The 25,855-nt window shown below is 53.5% G+C and overlaps 1 protein-coding gene across 2 annotated transcripts in view; it reads right to left on the reverse strand.

Moving 5' to 3' along the window:
* The window catches only part of GDPD5 (glycerophosphodiester phosphodiesterase domain containing 5), an 83,112-nt gene that overhangs the window by 37,409 nt on the left and 19,848 nt on the right, over positions 1-25,855 (reverse strand). For both annotated transcript variants that reach the window (XM_029957217.1, XM_029957215.1), the window contains exons 2-3: positions 13,333-13,419; positions 2,583-2,759 (exon numbers count right to left, since the gene is read on the reverse strand). In XM_029957217.1, coding sequence (XP_029813077.1) covers positions 2,583-2,699 — 117 coding nt within the window. In that variant the 5' untranslated portion in view covers positions 2,700-2,759; positions 13,333-13,419. The remainder of the gene's footprint in view (positions 1-2,582; positions 2,760-13,332; positions 13,420-25,855) is intronic.

Raw genomic sequence — 25,855 nt, forward strand, 5'->3', positions numbered from 1 at the left:
CAGTAAATGGTAACTGTTCCTTTCGATCTTTATTTCCCAGGCTGAGCAAGATCATGGGTGAAATGCTTCTGTGACTCACCACCCATCACCCCATTTCACAGATGAGCACCAAAGAGGTCTGGCTTCACAGAAGTTGGGGATGAGAAGAGGCACAGGCCCAGAGCTGGAGCCCCTGCCCCTCTTGGAGGCCCTGGCAGTGCTCTTCCCACCCCCTCCCCCAAGTCTGTGCTCTCAGAGCTCACCCCAGGGCCTGTTTATTCAGCAAAACTTAACAGTTTGCTCCTACTCTGCACCAGCCCTGACACCATCACTCTTCACCCAGCCATGTGAGGAGGGACCAGGGAGAAAAAACAAAGGGGGAGAGAGAGAAAAAGGGTGAGCAAGCTGAGGCTGGAACCCAGGAAGTGGGTGGGGAAGTGGAATGAGGTGAGTGACAGGGAAGAGGGAGTGTCTGTGGTTCGTGGGTCACCTGAGGCCAGCTCAGCCCCTTCCTGTGGAGGCCTGGAGGCCCCGACACCCAGAGCTGCAGCAAAACCCTCTCCCAGGCAAGCTGGCTGTGCTCCCTGCAGCCCCTACTGCCTTTGCTCCCTACCTGGCACCTCAGACCTTGGCATTTGCAGAACAGGCAGCACTTGGGCTCCGAGTCAGCTCAAAACTGGCCTCAGTGCACCACTTCCTCCACTCCGGGCCGCCCCGTGCTGGCCACAGCCAAGACCCGTCACTTCCTGACTCCGAAGCCTGAGATGGGCCTGCCCTGGGCACACTGAGGGGTGTGAGATGTCCTGGGAGCCATGCCTTCCTCCAGCGGCTACTCTGACAGCCAAGGGCTTGCGGCTGGGGAGTCCAGCCATTTTCCTCCCTCAGCTTCGCTGTCCTCCCACCCAGAGCCATTGGACCTACACAGCCCAGGGCCAGATCCCAGCTCAGCCTCTCACTGGCATCCCTGGCTTCTGCTTCCCCATGTAAATGGTGATGACGGCATCTAGCTCGAGGGCTCGTTGGGAGAAATGAATGGAGTGGCCGTGTGTCAGCACTCAGCACCACTCCTGGCACAGACACCCTGGTGCCAGCTGTCTGCCAGACTGCTGCCTTTCCCAACACGGGGAGGCCTTCCTGCCTGCCACCCATCCCGGGGGAGAATGGAGTTCAATGCAAAGCACAGTGGAAAAGGAATTCTAAAGTCTTGACCCAACCCCTCTTCCATTTCACAGATGGAGAGGTCGAGGCTCTGGAGTTGGGAATGACTGACTTAATGACTAGTCATAGCCAGCGCTGTGCCTGTTGCTTCGTGCCATTAGTGCGTGCCATCACCAGCAGCTCCCTGAGGGGGGACGTTATTGCATAGCTGAGAAAGCCTAGAGTCAACTGGGTACAAGCAGAAGAGGCACAGTTTGGACTTCAGCCTGCCTGACTCCCAATCTCACAGCCCACATCACTGTAGGGGAGATCCTGCAAACATGTAAGAGCGAAAGGCTGTCCCAGGCAGGGCTCAGGGTGGACAGACTGAGGCTGCCATCCCAGAACTGCAGCGACCTGCCCTGGGGCCTTGGGCAGGCCCCTCCCTCTTCCTTGCCTCAGTTTGGCCTGTGGCCTCCTCTGGGCTGGGAGGGGGAATGTGGCAATACATCAGGCCACCTGGCACCTGCTTCTTACCATTTGGGAGTCATGACCCCAGGCTCCTAACTCAGGCTAGTGCTCTGTCAGCCACCAGCACAGGCAGAGGAGGAGGGCAGGAAGGTGGACAAGCTTCCCCATCCTCCTCATCCAGAGAGCCTGGTGATACTTGGCCTCTGACCTCAGCTGCCACTCACACCCTTGGCCACTCGAGCCTGTTTCAAGGCTGGCTGAACTTGGAGGCTGGCTTCTTTGTTCTGACAAACAGGAGAGAGGAGGAAAGCTGTTTACCAGGTAGCAAACCTTTTAGATAAATTCCATTGATCTCACTCTCTTTCCTCCTGAAGGAGTTGGGTTCCTTCAGAGAAGAAACTGGATCACTCGGCAAACAGTGACCCCGGGACGGAAGCGCGGCTTGGCGCTGGGTCTGGCCGGGGGTGCTGGACACTGAAGGAGGCTTTCTTTATCCGGCTGAGCACCTGCTGCCAGCTCTGACAGGCCTGTGGCTCAGGTGACAGAGTCCTGGTGCCAGCCCATGGCCTTGCCAGCTCCCAGGCTCCAGGACGGCCTGGCACCACCTCCTCACCCTTCCCTCCAACCCCCCACCTGCCTGCCTGTCTTCTGGATCTGCCAGGAAGCCAAAAACTTCTGCTCACCTGAGGGTGAGCCCTTCCCCTTGGAGGGTCCCTCCTGGAGCACACCTTTCTGCCCGACCTCAGAAGCCACCCAGCCACCATGTGTCAGAGGAGAGCTCACCGGCTACATCTGTGACAGGACGGCCTACTTCCTGTCCCACCTGGGTCAGGTAGATTTAGGAAGGACCACAGGCTCATTTTATAGAAGGAAAAACTGAAACCCAGAGGGGCATTGAGCTGCCCAGAGCCACACAGCAGAGTGATGGAGCTGAGACCCTTCCTCCAGGCGCTGGGGCGCCCTAGGTCTTCTGACCCCACCCCAGCATGGCTCACCGGCGTGGTGTCATCGTGGGATCTCTGGTAGCGTTTCCAGCGGCAGCCGTAGATGCCTGTGAGGCAGGAGAGGCACAGCTGGGGCTCATAGTACTGCAGCGGCTGGTGTCTCACCATGCTCCTGCGCGCGGCCCTGGCGCCCGGCCCTCAGGCACCCATGGAGGCCCCTGGCTGGTCCTGCAGGAGGAAGCACAGGGGTGTGAGGCAGGGGAGGTGCAGGCAGCCAGCCCCACGCCCAGCCAAAGCCACAGAGCCTCGTTAGGTGCCAGTCCTGCACCGGGCCCTCCGGGGCGGCCCACATGCTCGCAGTCTCCTTCTCCTCACCCCCAGCCACACTTGCTCTGTACCTAGTGCTGCTTCCTGTGCCTGGAATGCTTTTCCCATAGAACTCCACAGGGCTCCCTACGTCCCCTCCTCTCAGGCCTTTGCTCAAATGTTCTTTTCACAACAAGACTTTCCCAGGCCACCTCCTAGAAAACTGCCAGCCCTCTCCATACTCCCTCAGCCGTTCTCAGCTTTATTTTCTCAATCATGTCCCCTAATCTTTTAATTGAATTTGTATTTAAAATGAAACTGGGTGAACACTTTACATCTCAGGTGCAGGTATGATGGCCCGAACTCATCTGATAACTAAATGCACTGAGGCTCAGGGACAGGACGGGAGGGTGGCTGGCAGTCTGATGCCCGGCTATGGCCAAGCTGGGAAACACAGCTCATTCATTCCTTTGGGTTCAGGGGCCACCAGCTTAGAGAGCTCTGCCCGGGGGCAGTGGAACAACAAACGGTAGTTGTGGGTTGAGCTGCTGCTGTCAGGGCAGCTGTCCGGCCCAGCCTGGCGCCTGGGAGACACCTACCTGGGTTCGGTCTCTTGGGGCCAGCAAGTGCCAAATGTGGCCAGGTGGCTGCTGGCCTGGGTACCTCGCACACCCTGATGTCAAACCTCATCTGATCCTTGTCGCCACTGTTCTCATCAACCCATTTACAGACGCGGGGCCTGGGGCCCAAAGCCAGGAGTCAGGATTGCAAGCCCCATTCTGTGGGACTTGAAGCCACATGTTATGTGTCAGGTCCTATCCTAGGTCCTAGAGACAATGTGAACGGGACAGGCACAATGCCCTCAGGGCCCCTATAGGACCAGTGAGAGGCAAAGCCAGTCACTTATTCTGTACAACTCTCATAGCAGCCCTGTGAGATCAAATTCACAAGCCAAAAATTTCACCCTTTATTTTTTTAACTTTTTTTTAACGTTTATTTATTTTTGAGAGAGAGAGAGACAGAAAGAGGGTGAGCAGGGGAGGAGACACACACAGAATCCAAAGCAGGTTCCAGGCTCTGTGCTGACAGCGCATAGCCCAACGCAGGGCTTGAACCAGCGAACAGTGAGATCACGACCTGAGCCAAAGTCAGTTGCTTAACCAACTGAGCCATCCAGGCATCCCAAAATTTGACCCTTTCAAAATATACAGTTCAGTTTTAGCATATTCAGTTTTCAGTATAGTAGCAAAGTTGTTCAATCATCCCTACCATCTGATTCCAAAGCATCTTCATCATCCCAGCCAAAAAAAAAAAAAAAAAAGCAACCCAGACCCATCAGCCGTCACTGCCTCATCCATCCCACTCCCGCCCCCAGGCCCTGATGACTGCAGACCTACTCTCTCATTTATGGATTTGCCTATTCTGGATACTTCACATGGCTGCAATCAGCACACGGCCTTTTGTGTCTTGCTGCGATCATTTAACACGTTTTCGAAGCTCACCATATTGTAGCAGGAATCACTACTGCGCTCGCTTTTAAGGCTGAACGATCCTCAACTGGATGGAGGACACCATTTCATCCATTCATCGGCTGAGGGACATTGAGGTTCTTACCACTTTTTAGCTGTTATGAATAAGACTGATAACAAACAAGCTTCAGTGTGAGCATGTTTTCAGTTCTCTTGGGTACATACTTTGGAATGGAGGTGCCGGGTCATAATGGCAACTCCACATTTAATCTTTTTTTTTTTTTTTTATTTTTAAGTACAGATTCCCTGGCCCCATGCCCGGATCCCACATTCTAGTGCTGTGGACTCAGGATGGGGCTGAGGAATCTGTATGTTTTTAAGTATTTATTTATTTATTTATTTATTTATTTATTTATTTTGAGGGAGAGAGAGCAGGGGACGGGCAGAGAGAGAGAGAGAGAGAGAGATAGATGGAGAGAGAGAATCCCAAGCAGGTTCCCCACTCAGTACAGAGCCCGAAGAAGGGCTCAGTCTCATGGACCATGAGATCATGACCTGAGCTGAAATCAAGAGCCGGATGCTTAACTGACTGAGCCACCCAGGCGCCCTTCCATGTTTAGCCTTCTGAAAACGGCCAAAAGCTGCTTTGCAGAAACAACAAAACAGCTGCACCATTTGATATTCCCCATGTATTATCCTTATCACCCCCACTCTCCAGATGAGAAATCTGAAGCACAGAAAGGTTTAGCCATTTGCCAAAGGTCACACAGCAGAGGCAGTCAGTCTGGCTCCAAGGGGCCTTGCTCTAGGCCCAGGGTTGGCAAATGGTAACTCATGGGCCAAATCCAACCAGCCACCTATTTTTATATAACCCACAAGCTAAAAATGGTTTTTCCATATTTTCACAGTTTGGGAGGAAAGAAGTCAAAATAAGAATATTTTGTGACACATGAAAATTATACGAGACTCAGATTTCAGTGTCCATAAATAAAGCATTATTGGATGCAGCCTCAATCATTTGCTTAAGTATTGTCTATGGCTTCTGTAACTAACTGCAGGGGTGAGATTCTAAGAGAGACTGAATGGCCAGGACTAGAATACATACTGCCCAGCCCTTTCGGAGGCGGGGGTGGGCGTGGGGGGGCAGTCTGCTGACCCCTGCAATTTCTGGGCCGCTATAATGGCTCAGGAGCTGGTATTCTGAAGCGAGTAAGGGGGGCCTGTGGGCACTTAACCTTGTGAATGGAGGGGTGGAGCATGCTTCCGGGAGGTGGGAGGCTGCAATGAGCAAGGCCTGTCTGAGGCCTAAGTGCCCCTGGGACTGCTGGTGGGGGGGACAGTCTGAGCTTCAGGCCTACCCACGACCTCGGCCTCCACCCACCCCCCTCCCCTGCCCCACCCCCACCAAATGCTAACCTCCACACAGGGATTACAGCTCCTGGTCTGTAGGAAGGGGGAGATGCATTAGGGCCTTGCTGGGAATACTGACTGACCAGGAGCCTCCTAATTGCTGGGAATTGTCTGGGGTAGCCCCTGTGCCTGCGGCTCCCTGGGGGAGGTCTGTGGAGTAGGATACAGCTGCAGAGTGGGGGGTGGTCTCTGGGCGGAGCTGAGCCCAGGGTGGGGGTGGGGTGCTGCTACAGTCTGGAGGCTTAGGTCCCGCGGGGTTGCAGAGCGGGAGGGGCAGTTGGGGGGCAGCGCTCTCAGCTCCACTTTATTCCACCCTAGAAGGAGGGTACAAATGTATTCCACATTCGCAGCCTCCCAGAGCGGGTAGAGGGCCAGATCTCACATAGCCAGGGAGCCAAATCTTACCTCAGGATTAGGGCCTCTACTGGTCAGATCAATCACATCTGTCCCCACTTTTGCTCTGTGGCTGGGGCCTCTAGGATTCTTCCCTGAGCCTTGGTTTCTGAATCTGTAAAATGGGGTAAAAGCCTTTGCCTTGACCCCTACAGGAGACCAGATTTGGGGGGCGGGGGGTGTCCCAGGAGGGCACATCGCTGCAGTGACTGAAGTATAGCAGGTGGGTGCTCTGTGAACAGGAGAGCACACCCAAATTCCCCTGCTCTCACAAGCCCTTCCCAGGACTCCCAGAGCCTGGGACTGAGCCCCACATGTACTCTGCCCTCCCCTCCACCAACTGAGCATTACAAGGCGCCAGGCATGGAAATTGCATTTCAGATCAGGAAAGCAGAATCCCATGCGCTAGGGCCTCAGCTTTCCTATCTGTATTATGAGATACATACTACCAGAGCCCAGGGCTCAGCTGATAGTGGCTCTTGGGATCGTCTCCCCCCCTTCCCTGCCCCCCCCCCTGTGAATTTTTGCATGTTCTCCTGGGGCCTTTTTGTCCCTTCCCATGGTTTCAGTCACCAGGTGTGGCCAAGCCCTCCCAACCCGCAGGGTCACCCAGGCCCTGCAGACCTAGCATAAGCCACACTGACCTCCTCACCCACCCAAGCTGCTTCTAACGTCCTCACAGCCTCTTCTCACCAGCTCCTTGGCCTGGCCCCTGGCCCAGGTCTCATCTCTCCCCTTGATAGAAAATTCTCTGGCCTCCCTCTGGGGGACCCCACCACCCCAAGCCCTGAGCTGTGGCCAGAGTGAGCTCTTGAGCAAATGGTCTCTGATTCCTCCAGAACTTGCTGTCCCTTCAGCTGATTAACACCTCCCCACCCTTTGAGTCTCAGGTCAGATGTGACCTCTTACAGGGAGCCTCCCATGAGCTCCAGGTTTGGTTAGAGAGTTTCCCAGCTTCCCATAGCCCTGGGCATCCCCCAGTCTTCCCTAGGTACCCTGCATGAGCACCACTGATGGGCCTGTCTCCCCCATGGGATGGCTTGAGTTCTTCCCACGTCCCCAGAGACCCGCCACAAGAGGAGGGGACACTGGGGGCTTCCCGGACGGTACTTCTGAGGAGACCCAGAAGTCTGGCTAACAAAGACGTGCTGCTCAGTCACTGAGCACTCAGACAAGCTCCCAGAGACCAGACCAGACTCTCCCCAGCCTCCCCTGCCACCTCCTCTTCCTGCCAGGGCTAATGGCATTACTTAGGATGGATCGATTTCTCCAAGCCACCTCCAGGACTGCTGATATCAGCCAAGTTCCCAAGAAATCCCTAGCTGGGAGCTCCTCCTGGCCCTGGGATATGAGCAAGCCCTCGCTTCTGAGCCTGATGTTCAAGGGTGCTCCTGAGTCCAAAGTTCTGTTTTCTGCCTGAATTCCCGGCCTCTGCCCTGAACTTTCATAGCCTCCTGTTTTACGTAGGGGAGAACCTTCAGGGGTCGGGCCTGGGATGGAGTGAGCACCTGCTACGGGGCAGGATACTGGCACCTTTGGGGTCCCTCTCCTGTCCTGACATCCTGGGCATGGACCTGAGCCTCTTCCCTGCTTCTAGGTCACAATACCATCCTCACTACCCTGAACCATCCTGGCTGTGGCCCCCAAGCCTGTTCTCCTTCCTGAGAGTGGAAAGAAATTCAGGCCAGGTGTCAGTGCCCAGGTTCCAGCCTGGTCTTCAGCAGACTTGCTGTGTAACCTTGGACAGGTCACTGGCTCTCTCTGAGCCTTACCTTCACCACCTGAGAAATGGGGACTAGATGGAGTGACACAGAAAAGGACCCAAGGCCGTGATCAAAGGAAAAAATACAGATACGTGTTACCACATGAATAAGTCTTGAAAACATTATGCAAAGTGAAAGAAGCTAGTTACAGAAAGTGACACGGATTGTACCAAAGGAGAGCTCTATGGCCTTCCTTTACAGCCTAGAAATACTGGCCCCAGGGGAACAGATGGACGAACTGTGATCCACCCAGACAATGGAACCGTACTCAGTGATAGAGAGAAATGTGCCATCAAGCCACACAAGCAGCTGAAGAGACCTTAAAAAGCATACTGTTAAGGGACAGAAGCCTGAAAAGGCTCCATACTGTATGATTCCAGCTCTGTGACCTGCTGGTAAGGATAAAACCATGTGAACAGTGGGTGCCAGGCAGTGGGGGCAGGAGAAGTGCAGAAGATTCCTGGGGTGATGAAACTCTTCTATAGGACACTGTGGTGACGGACACATGTCACCATACATTTGCCAAACCCCAGAGAATGTACCACACCAAGAGTGAGCCCTAGCATAACTATGACTTTAGTGAACACTGTGTTAACATTGTCTCCAAATGTAAAAAATGCGCCACCCTAACATAGGATGTTAGTAAGAAGGGCAGCTGTGAGATGGGAGGGAGAGTGTATAACAGCTCTCTTTCCTTTCGATCAATTCTTCTGTAAACTTAGATATGTTAAAAAAAAAAAAAAAGTCTAGGGGCACCTAAGTGGTTCAGTTGGTTTAGCATCAGATTTGATTTTGGTTCAGGTCACGATCTCATGGTCGGTCCATGAGTTTGAGCTGTACGTCGGGCTCTGTGCCGACAGTGTGGAGCCTGCTTGGGATTCTCTCTCCTCTCTCTCTGCCCTTCCCCTGCTTGTGTGTGCTCTCTCTCAAAATAAATAAACTTTAAAAAACCCAAAAAGTATATTCATTAAATATATATGGATTTAATTTTGATATCTCGATCAATTGACTGGTCAATAGATAGGTAGGCAGGCTGGAGAGATTAAGTGATTCCCCCAAGGCCAAACAGCTGACTGGGGAGAAGGGAGGATTTGAACCCGGGACTTTGGAGTCCTCCCGTGGCACCGTCCCCAGAGGGAGGGTCTGCCCACATTCCATGGCTGTGCCGGCTACAACGCTGGTGTGACTGCAAAGTGCATGTCAGAGGGCCACGCCCAATATTTACTTGGCGATAGGGGAACAGGGGCATGGAATGGCACCAAGAGCTCAGGGGGAGAGAAAAGGAAGCCCCTGACAAGTGTAGGGCTGGAGAAGGAGGAGACCTGACCTCCAGCAGCCTGCCAGGGCCCCAGGGAGGGAGGCAGGGCATGGGTGTGGTCAAGGAACAGTCCCCACTTCTTGTTGACCATGGCTGCCCTCACTGTCCTCCACCCCAGCCCAGCCCTGGGTGACCAGCAAGCTGGGTGACCTCCGCAGACCTCTGGCCTCAGCTTTCCTATCTGTACTATGAGATACATACTACCAGATGGTCCCCAAGGGCCTCTTGGACACACACCCTAAAACCTTCTAACTATCTGCTCTCTCTTCATCCCCAAGAGGAAAGCAGAGATGGGGCTGCGCCAGGAGAAGGGAAGGACAAACCCCACAGTCCTGGCCCAGTCTGAGGGGGAAGAACCCCTTCCCTTCCCAGGACTAGTGCTGGGAGTCCTGAGCCTGCCCCTGCCTAGAACAGTCAAGATGAGGATGAAAGCGACAGGAAGGCCTGAGACGAGGTTAGAGGTCTAGTCATCCTGAGCCCGGGGCCAGGGCTCTGCCCCAGCCCAGGTGCCTTCACCATCTTTGACAGAGACCAAGGTACAGCAATGACCCCACCATTCCCTTGGAGTAAAACCCAAGGCACAAAAGGCACAGGGCTATGAGGACTCCTCCTGGGGCTGGGGCTGGCAGTGGGGGGACAGGGCTGATAATGGAACCAGCCAATCCCACTGCCCACAGCTTTCTGGCATTGGCTTCTAAGGAGTGCTCACACATTTGCCATCTTCCCGTCGCTGGGCCTCATCAGATGGCTACAATGGGCAGATCTGGCTGCCACCATCTCACTGAGTGCCCCTAGGCAAGTCAGTCCATTTCTGTGGGCCTCACAGAAAGCCCCAGATTTAACGAAACCTACAGAGAAGGGAGCCAGATGTAGGGAAGGAAGGAAGTCGGTCATGGAGAGGCTGGGAGAGTGCCCGGAGGGAGGCCTTGGAGGTGAAAAGACAAGGCAGGGGCTCTGCAGGAGCCCTCAAAAGATCAATAAGGCCATAATTAGGGTCATTATTAACCTCTTTCCACAGTGGTGCCAGGCAGCCTGTTTATCCAACACTTCCGTGCCAGGAGACGTCTGATTTCCCTTCCCCTCGGAGCAGGCCAAGCTGGACTGTCTTCCAGGCAGCCTTGCTCCTGACCGTGGCAGTGGGCTCCCCAGTTCTTCCGCCCCTCTTGGCCGTCCCCCCATAGAAAGGGCTCCCTGCTTCTCCCATGGGAAGGGATGGCTTCCTTGAAACTGTGGCCTCTGGGACGATTTGTTCCCCGCCTAAAGGTCTTGAGGTCACTCAGTGAATGTTTAAGAAGCCCCCGCTCTGCACTGCTGGGAGCCAAGCATGATTCACAGGGACTGGGACATGAACCTTCCTGTGGGACAACCTCACTGCAGCAACAGCAGCTGGGGTCACGGCCACATGCACGGTGCTTTCTAGTGCCCAGGAGCCTCCACGCGTGTCGGCTCATTGAAGCATCTGGCCGATTCCACAGGTAAGTACCAGATCCCATTTTACGGGCTAGGAGGGGAGGCTGGCAGAGGTCAGGATAGGTCTCCTGAGCTGCACCTGCAGTTAAGCCCGGGGGACAGACTTGCATGTCTGGGGTGTGCCTGGGGCTCCAGGCTGGATGGGAGCCAGGAATGGGCCCTGCCCAGGGGACTTGGGTTCTCTTGCCATAGGAAGGACCTCTCTTCCCCAAGTCAGGGGTATGAGCATGGGCTAAGTAGTCACCAAGAGTGCGACCTGGCCTTGCCTAGAATGCTTACTTAGCATCTCAGAACTCAAAATCTCTAGCTATGAACTCTCTAAACCACGGTCTTAGAATCACCTCATTCGAGACTCCTACAATCAGAGTCCTGGCTCAGTCCAACTGGGATCTAAGAACTGTCCTTGGATTGCAGGCTATTAAAGTCCTAAATCTTGGCACCAGGAAAGATCTGGAGCCATTCCATCCGGCCTCCCTTCCCATGCAGAAATCCCCAGTTAGTTCCTAGGGGTGGTTCCCCAGCAGGATGGCCGGTGTAGACTTGCATACCCCCTGTGACAGGCCCCTCCCTCCCTGGAGGGCTGAGTGCTTCCCTCTTTAAGCTGCCAGGACCCCTATCAGCCCCCTCCCCCACGGGCCCCGATAGGTTCTCTCTGGACCAGGCAGAGTGAGTAAATATTCTCTGGGGTGTGGCAGGGCGTCAAGGGTCAGCCCAAGTACCTGGTGAGGGGGAGACTTTCACTATTGTCTCACCTCGGTTGACACCCCAGCCTCCCAGGAGCCCAGTGATTCAGTCACAGGGACCGGGCTGGCTTTTTCCGATACCTCTCCCTGGGTCCCCGGGAAGGAGGGGCCACCAGAATGGGAGGAAAAGGAGAAAGCGGAGTCTGGCAGAGACTTGCACTGAGCAAACTTGTCCCTGCCCGGTTTTTACCCCCGGAGGGAACAGAGAGCAATGATTTATTTTATTTATTTATGTAAAATAGCGGAGTTATCATCCCAACAGCCTTCCCAAGCAGGCCCTTGGGGATGGGAAGAAAAGCAAGGCCTACCATTTAAAGAACCTTTCTCTTGCTTCCCTCCCCTACCTGTCTCGCCTTCCCTCCCCCGACCCCTCCTCACACCACTCAGCTCCAAGCACACATTACCCAGCCTCCCCACCTCCATGCCTCTGCTCATGCTGGGCCCTCTGCCAGGAAAGCTCTCCCCACCACCCCAATTCAAATCCTATCCATCTTAACGCATGGACCCTGTGCAAAGCCTGATCTGATCCCCACCCCACCCCCAGAAGCCCACTGCCTCCTCTGTGTTCCCGTCATCTGGCAGAACGCTCGAGACATGATCACAGGCCTCTGTGCCTGGTAATTATCTGCTTCCGTAGCTGCCTTGCCCAGCAGGCTGAGAGCCTCCTCGGGCAGAGATTTTTAATCCGTTTGGCCAAGCTTTTCTGAAGAGCCACAGTGCCTGTGGCCCTGCACCAGGACGTGGGGACAGAAGATACCCCAGGCCCCATCCCTGTTAGAAAAGTCACTCTGCAGGGGACCCAGACCTCTGCACTGGGCCTGGCACCGAGCAGGCACCTGTTTATTTGTGAGTCAGAAAAGCTGCTTAAACGTGCGGTGGAAGGAAAGGAGATCACAGCCTTTCAAACCACGCGACTGCACAGCCACTTCTGAGCCCAATCCCGATTCTGCTTCTGAATAATAATTAGCCTTTCCCAATCTACAGAAAAAAATAAGTCACTATAAAAAAAGTCTCAATTAAGTATGTTCTCCCACAATTTTTCCTTAACCCCTCGCTATCTGTTTGCACATATCTGTTCCGGGTCTAGTAGAAGGTGACCTCAGAATTAGCACAGGATACTAATTGCCTCACTGTCACTTCATCTCTCTTCACTGTGGGGTCCTGTGACAAACAGGACCCCCTCCACTTCCAGGCACATCTGAGAGCCTGGGGCCTAACTTATTCCTCCCTCCTCTCAAATTTCTTGGTCTCCGTTCGGTAACCAAAGAAAACTGGATTTACTAGAATTCTGAGGAAGAAAAGTCACAGGAATTTGCTGGCCTGGCACACCTTGAAGGCTCATGCCAATTTCATGATTCAAGACCTCTAATTCCACCATTTGCTATTCGTTCCTTTGGCTGAAGCATCACTTTCTCTAGGATTATCATCTTTTAAACTACAGATCTCTTCTGAAAATGGGAGCTCTTTAAATCCCCAAATTGGATGTCAAGGAAACTCAGTTTAATACATAGCTCTAGCAGGAGTAAATAACAGGGATTGAGAATGTGCAATGAAAGTCAGTCTGCCTGGGTTTGAAACCAAGTTTTGCCACCTACTAATTGGTACGATACCACTATACCTCAGTCTCCTTATCTATAAAGTGGGGATAATAACAGCACCTACCTTATGGGCTGTTGCGGGGATTGAACATGCTAATACATGTCAGGGACTCAGACAAGTACCCAGCGCAAACTCGACTCCAGTTCTCGACTTGCCCGCCAAATGGAACAGCAATCCCTGCCCTCCTTGACTGGCTTTTTTGGTTTTTGTAAATTGTAAGGCGCTGTCCCCCTGGGAGAGGTAGATACTGTTTTAGAAGCCAGAGCACTGCTCTCCGTAGCTTGTCTTTAACTCCTTTCTCCCTCCACCCTTCCTTTCTCTTTTCTTTACCTGGAAGAAGGTAGCAGAGGCTGTGAGCAGGGCGGCTCCTGAGGATGTCCCGTCCACGGAGGTGGTGTTGTCCCTTCCTTGGGACGGCTGAGGGGACAAGGAGACAAACCCAGTCAGATCATTCATTGGTCCCACTGCCTCCTCCTCTCCCACCTGACCCGTAGTGAGTCCCCACACCGTGCCCACTCCATGCTGGGTGTGGGGCCCAGGGATGGGTCACACTTCGTCCCTGCCCAGGGACGCTGCCAAGCTGGCGGGTGGTCCAGCAGCTATGGGCCACCAGACCCCCTGCAAGCAATCTGACCTCTACACATGCTGCCCACAGACCAGTCTCAACCCCAAACCCAGGATAACCAGTACCCTGAACCTCTCTTGCCCGCCCCAGGACCCACGCAAGTACAACCCAAGTCCCAGCCACCCTGGGGAGCAATTGGGGCTGTGCGTGGCTCCTGGGGGAGCAGAGGCCCTTTTGTGCTGCCCAGAGACCTGCTCCTCTGAGGGGAGCCGCCAAACCAGCTGCTCTTCTAAGGCAGCTGCTGAGGGAGGGCGGTGGGCTGGAGGCGGATCTGGGGCACGGCAATTATGTGGCCAACTTCTGACTCATGCACTGCCTTCCCTCTCGTCCGCTCCTACAGCTGGCAGGGCAGCCCTCCTGCCCAGGAACTGGGAGGAGAGGGGGTTCCGACAGGCCTTGGGGAGAAGCAGAGAAGGGACGCAGCTCTGGGGCAGCTCTGTGGGCTTGCAAGGGATGCAGTTATGTCCACCAGGGCACAGCAAGGCTGGCAGGGCCAGGAGCCTGTCTGGCCTTTCCAGACTGTCAGAGGCAGAGCCAGGGCTGGGACCTGGGCCCTCTGGTGCTCTGCAGCACCAGGACAGGGGCGGCTCAGGCCTGCTGCCCAAGCCCATGCCAACATGAGAATGCTCTACCCAGATCAGACCCTGGAGCCGCACACCAGCAAGAAATACACAGCCAAGCTCAGCCTCAGACAGGAGGGGCCAGAGCTGGCCTCAGAGAGATAGCTTAGAGAGGACATCCAGCTACTGAGAGACAGACCCTTGGGGCACCCTAACCCTGCCCCCCTCCACCTGCAGTCCCCAGGTTTCCCAGCATGCTCTGGATGCACAGCTCTTCACAGTTTATAAAACATACTCATTTCCTTCGTCTCCCACTAATTATGACCCTAAGCGATGGGCGGAATATAAACAGAGCAGGGCTTCTCAAACTTCAGTATGCAAACAAATCACCTGGAGACCCTGTCTGACACAGTAGGTCTAGACAGGGGCCTGAGATTCTTGGTCTCTGACCAGCTTCCAGGTGATGCTGGGGCTGCAGATCCAAGGACCACAGTTTGAGTAGCAAGCATATAGTTGTTAACAGCATGGGCCCTGGGGTCCAACTGTCCAAGTAAGAATCTTGGCTCTTACTGTGCAATCTTGGACAGGTTACTTAACCTCTCTGTACCTCAATCTCCTTATTACAAAATAGCAACAATGACAGATCGGACTCGTAGGGTTGATGTGAGTATTAAATTATGTAAAATGCTTAAAGTGATTATTATTTCAAATTTTAAAACAGAGGCTCTGGGACAGGGACATAGCCAGCAAGGTAGCAGAGAGAATTCAACCCAGATCTCTTCATGTAAATCCTGAGATACTAAGTTACCACAAAAGGTCATGACCAGCAAGCCCTCCCCCAGACATGGGTGTTGAGGGCCAGAGAAGGGAAGGGAGCTGATGAGTTCATGAGAAAGTTGGTGTCAGAGATTCAAGTTCATGACTCCCAGCCTCATGTTCTTTCCACTTAACTGTCCTTCTGCACTGAATAGAAAGTGTCACAAATTGTCCCTGAGAGGCCCCCGCCTCTGCTTCAGCCCCTACAGTGGCTACCCTGGAAGCCAGATGTGGGAACAGCGGGAGGGGAGGCTGTGCCTTGCCCACCGCCGCCGGGTTCAGGCTCCCCTGCTCTCTCACAGCCCTGCCCACCAGGCTGGGTGAGAACCGTCTGGCATCCTCCTTCCTTCTCCATCTCCTACCTCCAGTCTGTGGCACTGCTTGGTCTCAGGGTCACCCAACCGGGGTCGCAGGCTGAAGGTGACGTGGCCTGGGCCTATCTCCACCCCCACATTGGCTTCCCAGCGCGAGACCAGTGGGAAACTGTGAGTCACCTGAAGGAAGTGTTTGGCCCCAAACAGGAAGTAGCTCTTCAAGCAGAAAACCTCTCCAGGATCCCCAGGGCCCTGTGGCAGGGGGCTGGGTGGCAGAGCCCAATGAAGCCGACTGGGATATAGTCAGACCTATTCAGATTTTACCTGAAACTCACACGGGGTATCTATCCTCCATTATGAAACCTGGCCAGAAGCTTTTCGGCTGTGTGATCTTAGGTATGTCAGTGTACTTCTCTGAGCCTCGATTTCCTCATCTGTAGGCTCTGGGGCTGCATTACAAGACTGCCTATGGCCTGGCATTCCAAATGAAATGAAGGGTTGGAGGAAGTGAGTACAGGTTTTAAAGAAATGAGTAAACGCACACATGAATGAAATGAATGAGTGATACAGACAGAGATTTAAATACCAGCCGTAGGACAAGCTCCATCATTTATCTGTCGTAAAGCTGTAGGACAGAGATCTCAGCGATGAGATCTCATCCAGTCCCCTGAACTACCCTCGGGCGCAGGGAAGAAGGGCCACTGCCCAGAGGACCACACACCACAAACACATGCTCACAAAGGAACGTAGTAGAGACCCTCCAGGAGCCTCCGCCACAGGACCTCGGCGGGACCCGCGAGCCTCCCCGCTCCCCTAATGCCACTCAGGTCCCGCTTCTCCATTTCTCGGGCCTGAAGAACAAAAGATGATTCTGTCCAGATAAAAGTCTGTGGGTTGCTTCGTTGTGGATGAGGGAGAGGGACACTAGGAGTGGTGGTGGAGGAGGGGACTCAGTAGCAGGAACATTCAGGAGGCAAATTAAACTTGTCAAATCTTTCAGACAGCAAGGAGCAATAGCTTCTTGCATAACAAAGTGTCTTTCCCAGTAATGCTGAGCAACATTTTCTTTCTTTCTTTCTTTCTTTTCTTGGCTTTTCTCCCTGTTTCAATTTGCGGTTCTAAAAGTACTCATGAGTTAGTGTGGTGTCCACAACTAGTACACAAGGCATCAAAGAACATCTTACAGCATCTAAGAATTCATATTACTCAAATGAATGTAACATGACGTGTGACACTAATCCTTCACACTGGCAACTACGTGGACACGAAAGGCTGGGACTGTGAATAGGTTCACAGTGACACATAGTCCAGAATGTGGATATTTCATCTCTAAATAGTTTTACTTTAAAATCTAATATTCATTGATTACGACGTATATAGTTTTAATGTCCATAGATAATTCCAAGGAATTAAAAACAATTTTTGAGGCTAGAAGTTCTCCTTTCTTTACATATACTTTAATTTACATTTTTCATGGAAATATATTCAAATTCTATATGCTTGGAATATAATTGTGTTTTATTTTTGATCCTTCAGATGATTACCATCATTACCCAATTTTCAAATGATATGAAAATCTTGATTATAACAATATAACATAGTGATCCTGTTAAAATGAAGACAATATATGTTATGAAATAAGCAGTAATGCATGAATTATGTCTCATAACTCATCCGAACATCATCAACAGAGCACCCAGATGTGTACTAATAATTACATTCAGTCTCCTTTGCCATTTAGTCACTTTCAGTTGTATAAAACCGTAACTTTACGTGTATATTTCAATTTGTATTATGAAAACATATTTGTCAAGGTGAGAAAATAAAATGATCTTATTTAACAATTTCTGGGTTTGTTGCACCACCTTCAAATATCTGGCAAAGTATATGATATGGGCCTCTATTTGTATTTTTGTCCTGGGCCCTGCAGACTTTGCCCTGGGCCTGCCTGTCTACTCCCCGCCCACCAGCTCTCACTTCTGTGGGGCCAGGCTGCCTGCATCGGTCACTTCACCTGAGCACCTGCTGGGCTGCCAGCCACCCCTGCCTTCCCTACAGTCTGCATTTTAGAAAGCACTCTATGCATGAAAGGTCCTCATGCTTAGATGTGGGCCTTTTTTCCACAGCCGACCAAAATTCCTTCAAGGACAGTGGCCATGACTTGACTAGCATCTCCCTTAGACCTGGTGCTCCTTAAAGTCCGTTTCTTTCCAGCACCATCTGTGAAGAGACCTGGCCCAGGGTGCCTAGAAGTGTCCAGCAGCCCCTTGGCCATCAGGCTGAGTGAATGGACCCAGGGACCTCTGGCCCCCACAACTGGTTTTCTCCTTTGCACCCCTACTCAGTCCACCTCTACCCATGCCCCCCTTCTGCTCACTTACTCTAAGCCTACTGGTCACACTGATCCCCCTGGACTAAAGCCACCAGAATGCATGCTTCTGAGAAACCTCCATGTTCCCTGCTCACCACCCTTCTTAGCATCTTTCACAAAGAGCTTCCAGAGAGCAGGACCCAGGTTCTGGAGGGGAACAGAGTGTCAAGGGGAGAGTAGGAGACCAACAGCCAGAAGGCCTGGGTTCTGAGCCTGGAGTGGCCACTGGCAGGCAGGTCAGTCTCCTCTCTAGGCTCAGGTCTTTACTCCTCAAGTGGGATATGGCCATGAGCCCAGATTTCCTGTGGGATGATTGGGAAAACCCAGTGAGCAGGATGCACAGAGCTCTGTAAACTGTAAAGTGCTGACCTATGTGATAGGCCCTAATGCCATCTGTCTTGTGTTTCCCACTGGCCTGGCACATGTCGAGTCCATCAACCATAACAGGGTCAACCATGTGCAGAGGGCCAGCCGTAACCTCGTAAGGGGCGGGGAGTCTGTCCATTCTCTCATTTGTCCCCCTCAGCCTCCCTCTGCACCTGCATTCTACAGATGGCAGAACAGAAGCTCATGGGCTTTGGGTCCCTTATTCAAGGGCACAGCTACGTGAATGGCAGAGCCAGGGTCCGTACTCTGACTCCCAAGCCAGTCTACACAACTGTAAATCCAGTCACCAGCACACAGTCCCAGTGCTCTTCTGTGTGCCTGGAGAGGCTCAGAACTCCTGGTGGGGAAGCCCGCTGTCTAATGGTTTAGAGAAAGGCAGTGAGGGCTCTCTGAACAAAGGAGACATGAGCTGGGGGAGGGGTGCAGGAGGGCCTTGTTGGCAGATCGGAGCTTTCTCCTAGCCTCACCCCAACCTAGTCCAGCACTGGACCCACCGGAGGCAGCAATGAATATCCACGATCAAGCAAGCCTGTTTCCTCTGCATCCACCACCCCAGCCAGCCACCCACTGCCTGCTCCTTGGCAGGGTAAGTAGGGAGGGGCCCAGGCCTTGGGATAGGCATGCTAGGCATTAAGCCTAGTGAAAGTAGGATCCCATGCATCTGAGCGCAGAACGAACCCTTTCCACGGTACGTGCTCCATAAATAGCTGTCAGATGAGCTGGTGATAAACAGCACTGACTGACCACTTGGGTACCTACCTCAGTCTATCATGATCCTTGAGAAATTAGTACATGCTCCAAATCAGACAGACAGGGCTGGGGGCCAGGGCAGAGCTTATAAAGGGAAAGGTGCTTAGCTACCCAGCCAGGAGGCAGGGCACAAGTCCCGGTCCTCTCACCTCCACCCTTTTGCTGTGTGATCTTGGGCAAGTCACTCTACCCCTCTAGCTATCAAACAGGGATTAACACCGTGTTCAAATCGCCTGATTTGAGGTGGGTGGATACAACACTTCGGTTAGAAACATGGAGCACTGAGGCTCAGAGAGGGGAGCTGACTTTGCCAAGGTCACACAGCAGGTGCAAGACTGAACTAGGACCCAGGCCTGTCATGCTCTGCAGAGCTGGACACCTAAAGGCCTTAGTGGGGAGTCCAGACTGTGGGTGACATCCTTTGGGATATCACAGGGGTGGGAAAGGGGTTGGGGCAGATTCTATCTGGGCCACCCCAGGTTGACATCACCAGTTAAAGTCATCATTGTCAGAGTCCTGAGAGCCTCACTCCTGCTTGTCTGTTCCTGGGACCTGCTGACCAACATGAGTTCCATAAGCAATCCCAGAATGCTTTCTATGGGCGAAGCCCAGATGACATGGCAGGGCACGGTGGACTGAGAAGAAAAGCCAAATCCAATTCAGGTGGGGATGGGCTCCAGGAGCCTTGATTTCCTCTGCAGTGCCCAATACTTCCACTGCCCCTGGGCCTTCTGCCGCGTCCTGCTCTGCTCGGACGCCCTCTGGGCTGTGCAGGGAGGGCTGGAGATGGGAGTGGCCCACAGGTCGACTTCTCCAGAAGGGACTACTGCAAGGCAGCCTGGTGAGGCTGGAGAGGCTGCATGAAGCCAAGTCTCAGGGAGACCCTTGGGGGCTGGGGTCGTGTCTACCAGCTGGGGAGTTCTGAGGGATTCTGCTTCTGAAAGCTGAGAGAGAGTGAGCTAGCACCTGGGCCTGGGGGAACCGTGGAAGCACAAGGAAACTCAGAAGGTTCTCCCTCTTGCTGACCACGCAATCCTGCGACACCTCTTCTGCATTCCCTTTCTAATAGGTGAGAAGAACTGTCACTTTTTGGTGCTTCCTCTGTGCCAGGCTCTGCATAATCTTTATCAGATAGAATCCACACACTAATCCTTGGGAGAGGCCTCTGTCATGCTCCAGTCCCGTCCCCTGGGACTCTGTTACCATTCAGGAGCATACTGGGCTGCATGGCCCTCCCAGCAGCCAACATCCACGGAGATGTCTGGGCAGACGGCCCTGAGGCTGCAGGAATCCGTTTGCCTGCAGTCATGGCCATTCCCCAGGCCCCCTTTTACCAGTGACCACCTGGGTAAAGGTCTAAGTTCTCTAGCATCCTTGTCCTGGCAGTCAGCCCTGGCCTCATATCCCCAGAGCTCCTCTCCAGGCTGAGCCAAGTGCCCCTTCCACTTTTGCTTCTCCTCCTCTTTCTGGTTCTACTTTACCTATTACTTTAGCAGCTTCTTTTCTGGAAAACTTCCTAATAAATCACTCTCACGTGAACCCTCGTCTCAGGCTCTGCTTCTAGACACCCAACCTCAGACAGCTATGAGGTCAGTGCCATTAATTTTCCCATTTCAGAGATAAGGAAACTGAGGCTGAGACTTGGAGTTGTTGGAGCTCCCCCGTGTGGCGAGCAGCAGAACGGACTTGACTTGAGGTGGGCCCTCTGGGAAAACCTGAGCCCTGAGCCTTCTCTCCTAGGCTGGCATCATCTGAGCCTGTTTACATCCCTCAACACTGTACCCTCCTGGCCATCTGAGCTAACTTTCTTTCTTTCTTTCTTCTTCTTCTTTTTTAATTAGAAGGCAAGCAGGAGAATCTGCAGATGATCCAAGGGGGATGACTAAGTCCTCAGATTCTTCTCGTTGGCTCAGATCCTGTTTTGGTCAATCCTTGTGAATCAGGGTGGGTCTGACATTCTGGGAATGCAGGGAGACTTCAAACCAACTTTATGAAAACAAGTTGTAAAAACACTGGCCACCACTCAAAGTGGCCGGCTGATCAGCTTGGCTCCATGGAGCAGGGTTGAACAAGTTCACCACAAGGGAACACACAGCAGGAAAGACTTCGGCTAGACCCAGAGGAAGGACTTCCCAGTAACTGGGAAGAAAGGGGGTAAAGGGAGTGCTGGCTGCAAAGGGGTGGAAGGGACAGATTGGGTGAGCCTCAGGCCTGCGCATGGGAGACAGCCCAGAAGAGGAGCAGGCTGAGATCGGCTGTGAACACCTGCTCCGGTTCTCTGCAGACGCCCACCCCCTAACCCCACCCTCTAACCGAGGGAACTGGGTGTGGCCTCCTTGGAGGCTGAGGATCCATGCCCTGACCTTCCCAAGCTTTTCTTGTTTGAAGCAACTATGAGGCCACCCCCAGAGTGCTGGAGACACAAACCACTGGAGGCCAACTCCACCCAGCCCTAAGCTTAACCCACTGACTTGCAACCTGCTTTATGAGGATGCTCTGAGTTTGTGGGCTTCTATCCTAAGAGGTCAAAAGTCTCTGCACCTAAGGGTCCCTGATGCTCCCACCCCTCAGGGTGGACAGATACCCTGGAGCCTGGCAGAGCTCAGGGCAGGACTGAGGGCTGCCACCATGCCACCTCCTCCTCCCCTGCTCTGTACAACTATCCCTCCAGGAAAATCTGCCCCCTCCAGGAGCCCTCCCGGGGCCCCAGCAGAGAACTAGTGCAGGTGTCCACAGAGGCCTCCCTCTGCTCCTCCTCCCTCAGCACCTCCTCTGGGCTGGTGCCTTGCAGGTGGCAAAGAACAGGCCCTGAGTCTCACCCAGTCTGTCCCCCTCCACCCCTTCCCAGCGAGCACTCCCCCTTCTTTCCTTCCTTCTCATCCAAACCTCTGAAAGAGTTCTCTACACTCACGTCTCCACTGCCTCCCACCCACCTGCTGCTAAATCCACAGCTCTCTGTTCCCACCAAGTTCAACCATGACCTCCACATGAGTGAGCGCACCGTGCAGCTCTCAGTCCTCGCTGACACTGTGGGCCTCACCTTCCTTCTGGAAACATCTTCCAACCCTGGTGTCCAGGACACTACCTGCTCTGGTTTCCCTCGTCTCCAGGCCCCCCTCTCTGCCCAGGGTCTCATGCTGCACTTTCTCCTAAGCCCTTTGTCCTTCCTCGCCCTTCACACTCTTCTTATGCAAGATCATTCAGCACTGCTGCTCTGCCTGGACCAAGCTCAAGGCAGGCATATCCAGCAACCCCGGTCATCCTGGTCTGGACACCCCAACAGGAACCTCCCACCCACAGTGGCCCAATGATGATTCATCACATTCCCCTAAACCTGCTCCACCCCTGTGTTCTATCTCAAGGCACCTCCATTCTCCTGTCTTCCAGGCCCAGCAGATGAGAAGCACCCTTCCATTTTCCTCAAGCCCCCATGCCCACCTGCCACCAGGTCTCCACCTCCCTGTCCCTCACCTCCCACCAAACAGCCCTGCAGTCTTGGCTCAAACCCCTTATGCAAAAAGACTTTCTTGTCTCTCCTGATAGACTCGGGCATGCTTTTTCCCGTTTCCCTAGGCCCTGCACAGCCCATCTCAGCAGCCCTGTTGTGTCCAGCTGCAAAGGGATGTCCCTGGTTGGCTCCAAGGGCAGGGCTAACTTGACTCTGGGTCCTAGCACCCAGGCCGAGTTCTGCACCGAGGAGTCCCTGGGAGAGAAATTCCTAATCTGGAGAACTGGTCTTTCTGCTGAATTTGCCCCACTGGTGAGACCTGGACCTCCCCTCAGCCCACACACCTCCCAGAGCAAGGGCTTAAACACGGGGGCGTGGCCCCTTGTAGACACATTCTAACCTGTCTGCCATTTATAAGGAGAAGCCCCATAGGGCCTTCAGGAAACCAAGGGCCCCCTCTCATACATGTGCAAGCACATGCACACACACACAGAGGCAGACATACATGAATTCGGGGCACATATTCACAGGCAGACCCAAGCAATACACATGGGCACACGCGCACACCGGGCTCATGGAGGCACATGCCCACATTTGTAGCACTCTGGAAGCAGTGCTTCTGCTTCCCTCACAGGTCCCAGGGTTGCCAAGAGTCAAGGTCAGATTGGCTCTCCCAGTTGCGGGGCAGGGGCAGGGGCAGCAGTTCTTCCTCTACTGTTTCAGCCCTTCCTTCCCTCTCAGTTTCCGTAAACTCTTCCTCTGGGGAGCCCTCCCTCTCAGTGCAAGTTGGGGAGGTTGCCCCCAGAGGGGTCCTGTCAGGATCCCCACCCCCAAGCTTTCCCTTGGGCCCCTTCTCACATGTAAGGGAAGGGCTGGACCAGCCCAGTCACAGCTAAGAGCTTTTAAGGTCAAGACTAAGTCCCTTTTCCCAGCGCTAGTCCAGCCTTGCCTCCACAGAGTGGCTTAAATGTCCCTCCTGAGTAATCCTTGGCTGTTCCCTTTTCCAGATGCAGCACCAGCATCAGAGATTATGGCTCAGCACGGGTGAGTCAATCTAATCCTGAGGACAGCCCTGCCAGGGTTTGTATGCTCCTGCTCCTTTTACAGGTGCCAGGACCACATAGCTGCTAAAGAGCCCCTTCTCTTTCCTTGAAATCAGGTTCCTTGAAATCCATGACCTCCCTCAGGGGGGAGGACTAGCCTTGGAGAGAGACTGGAAGGAGGCTTCGGAGGTGGAGGATCTCCTTGAGAGGAGCCCTGTGCCTGAGCGCCGCTGCACCTGCCACAGCCACGTGGCCAGCTTGAGGCTGGATGCTTTGCAGACTTGTTGTGGCATTTGGAGCAAGTCACTGGGCCTCAGTTTCCCCATCTGAAATGTGAGCAAGGGTGGACACTACAAGCCTCAAGGCCTGTTCCATTTGGACCCTGTGAAGCTGCAGAGTAGGAAGGGTGTTGAAAGGGGAGACCATGGGGTGGGGGGGCCATCCCCACAGATGGGGGTGAGGCACGAGGAAGAGGCCACTGAGAGTTCTCTAGCCCTGCCAGCTTCCCTAGGGTTAGCTACCAGGCTCTTCCAGACCCCTCTTCCAAGGCAGGCAGCCTCCCACCCTTCCACCTTCCCTTGCAAAGTATCCAATATACTAGAAGAGGAGAAAAGGCCAGTGAGGGTGGGTATGCACATCACATGCAAAACTAATGCAAACACCCTGGGCAAACACCTGGGCATAAGCCCCATCATTCCCGTTCTCTCCCTATATCCCCTAAGTCCAGTAACCCCCCCACCCCCCATTCTGTGGTCACACCCCAGAAGTGGCTCCTTCATATCCCTGCCTGAGAACCAGACAAGAACTCCCTGGGACCTACAGGATCAAACCCCACATGCAAAACTTTTCTCAACCTGGCCTCCATCCACCTTCCCAGCTCCCCTCCCCCACCTCAACTTAGGGGATTCCCCTGCCCCCTGGAGCTAAGTCCAGGCTTCAGGATATGGTCCACACCTTTACACAGCTAGTTCCCTTTGCACAGAGGGCCTTCCCACTTGCCCCTGCTTGTTGAGAATTGCTGTAGATCCCTCAATACCCAAATGGGAAAGGCTACAGTTCATTGAATTGGCTTCTGCATTGTGAATCAGGTCTTAAAATCAGCACATCATGAGTAAATTGCATGCCATCAAAATCACCCTTGACTATATATAGCTATCACTTATACACAATGCACAGTCACCATTCTAGACAGCACCCGTGTTTTGACGTATCTAACTCTCACAACTGTGGCTGACTATTTCCAAAGACAACTGCAGCAGTGTCTTCCCCCCACATGCTCTTCCTATAATGTTCCTTGGGAGAGGTAAGGGCCTATGCTACCCCCACTTGAAGCTGGGGGGTGCTTGGGACTAATGGTAGAAGTGACCCTAGGAGACTCCCAAGGCTGGTGCAGCTTCTGTGGAGGTCACTGGACTACCCCTGCTGGAGCGTGGGGCGCCATGTAGACAACCCAACTGCTCTGAGGCTGTCATACTGTGGGGAAGCCCAGAGGAGCTTGCAGATGGGAACGAAGCCCTGAAACCATACAAAGAGCAAAAGAGGCCCAGCCAACCTCCAGCCGCCCCAGCTCCACATTGCTCCAGCCATCATCTGGCTATACCCACGTCAGAGCCCCTGAGCCAGAACCACTGGGTCGAGCCCATTAAAAAAATTTTTTTTAATGTTTATTTTTAAGAGAAAGAGACAGAGTGTGAATGAGGGAGGGACAGAGAGAGAGGGAGACACAGAATCCGAAACAGGCTCCAGGCTCTGAGCTGTCAGCACAGAGCCCAACATGGGGCTTAAACTCATGAACCATGACATTAGGACCTGAGCCGAAGTCGGATGCTTAACCAACTGAGCCACCCACCCAGGTGCCCCTCAGTTGAGCCCATTTTAGATTCCTGAGCTATACAAACTGAGATAATAAAATGGTTGTTCTCATATAAAGTCACTAAATTTCAAGGTGATTTGGAAGAATAGTAGCTGGAACATCATTATCCCCACTGGGGGGAAAAATCTGAGGCACAGAGAGGGGAAGCAATCTGGGCAAGATCACAGAGCTGGCAATTGGCAGAGTCAGGATTTGCAACCAGGAAGTTTAGCCCCAGAAGCCACACTACACTACTGTAGTGCTACACCCTACTAACCGCCTTCAAGGTCTGCTGGGTCTCCAGGACCACAGCAGGCCTCAGGAAGTTTGCTGAATAGGTGACTGAGGGAAGGAATAAGCAAACGAACAGGTGAGTGAAAGCAGAGGGTGAGCTCCCAGGTGCAGGGCAGGACCTCAGACAGGCCTGAACCACGCAAAGGAGTCTGACACGAGCCCTTTGTTGCTGGGGGCAGCGCTGCCGTCCACAGCCCTGGGAGAAGGTGGCCATCAGAGGAGCCTGGTAGACACTACCAGTCTCTGGCCCTGCACAGAAGAGCCTGAGACACTCATCTCCCTGCTCCCTCCTCCCCCAGCCCTGCATGCCGCAGGCTTATACACAGGCCCTGGGAGAGCCAGTCCCACCCGAGGACGAGGGCCGTGGATCCTGGAGACACAGCAGCAATGTCC

This window comes from Suricata suricatta, chromosome 11 (genome assembly GCF_006229205.1).
Source record: "Suricata suricatta isolate VVHF042 chromosome 11, meerkat_22Aug2017_6uvM2_HiC, whole genome shotgun sequence".
NCBI classification, from domain to species: domain Eukaryota; kingdom Metazoa; phylum Chordata; class Mammalia; order Carnivora; family Herpestidae; genus Suricata; species Suricata suricatta.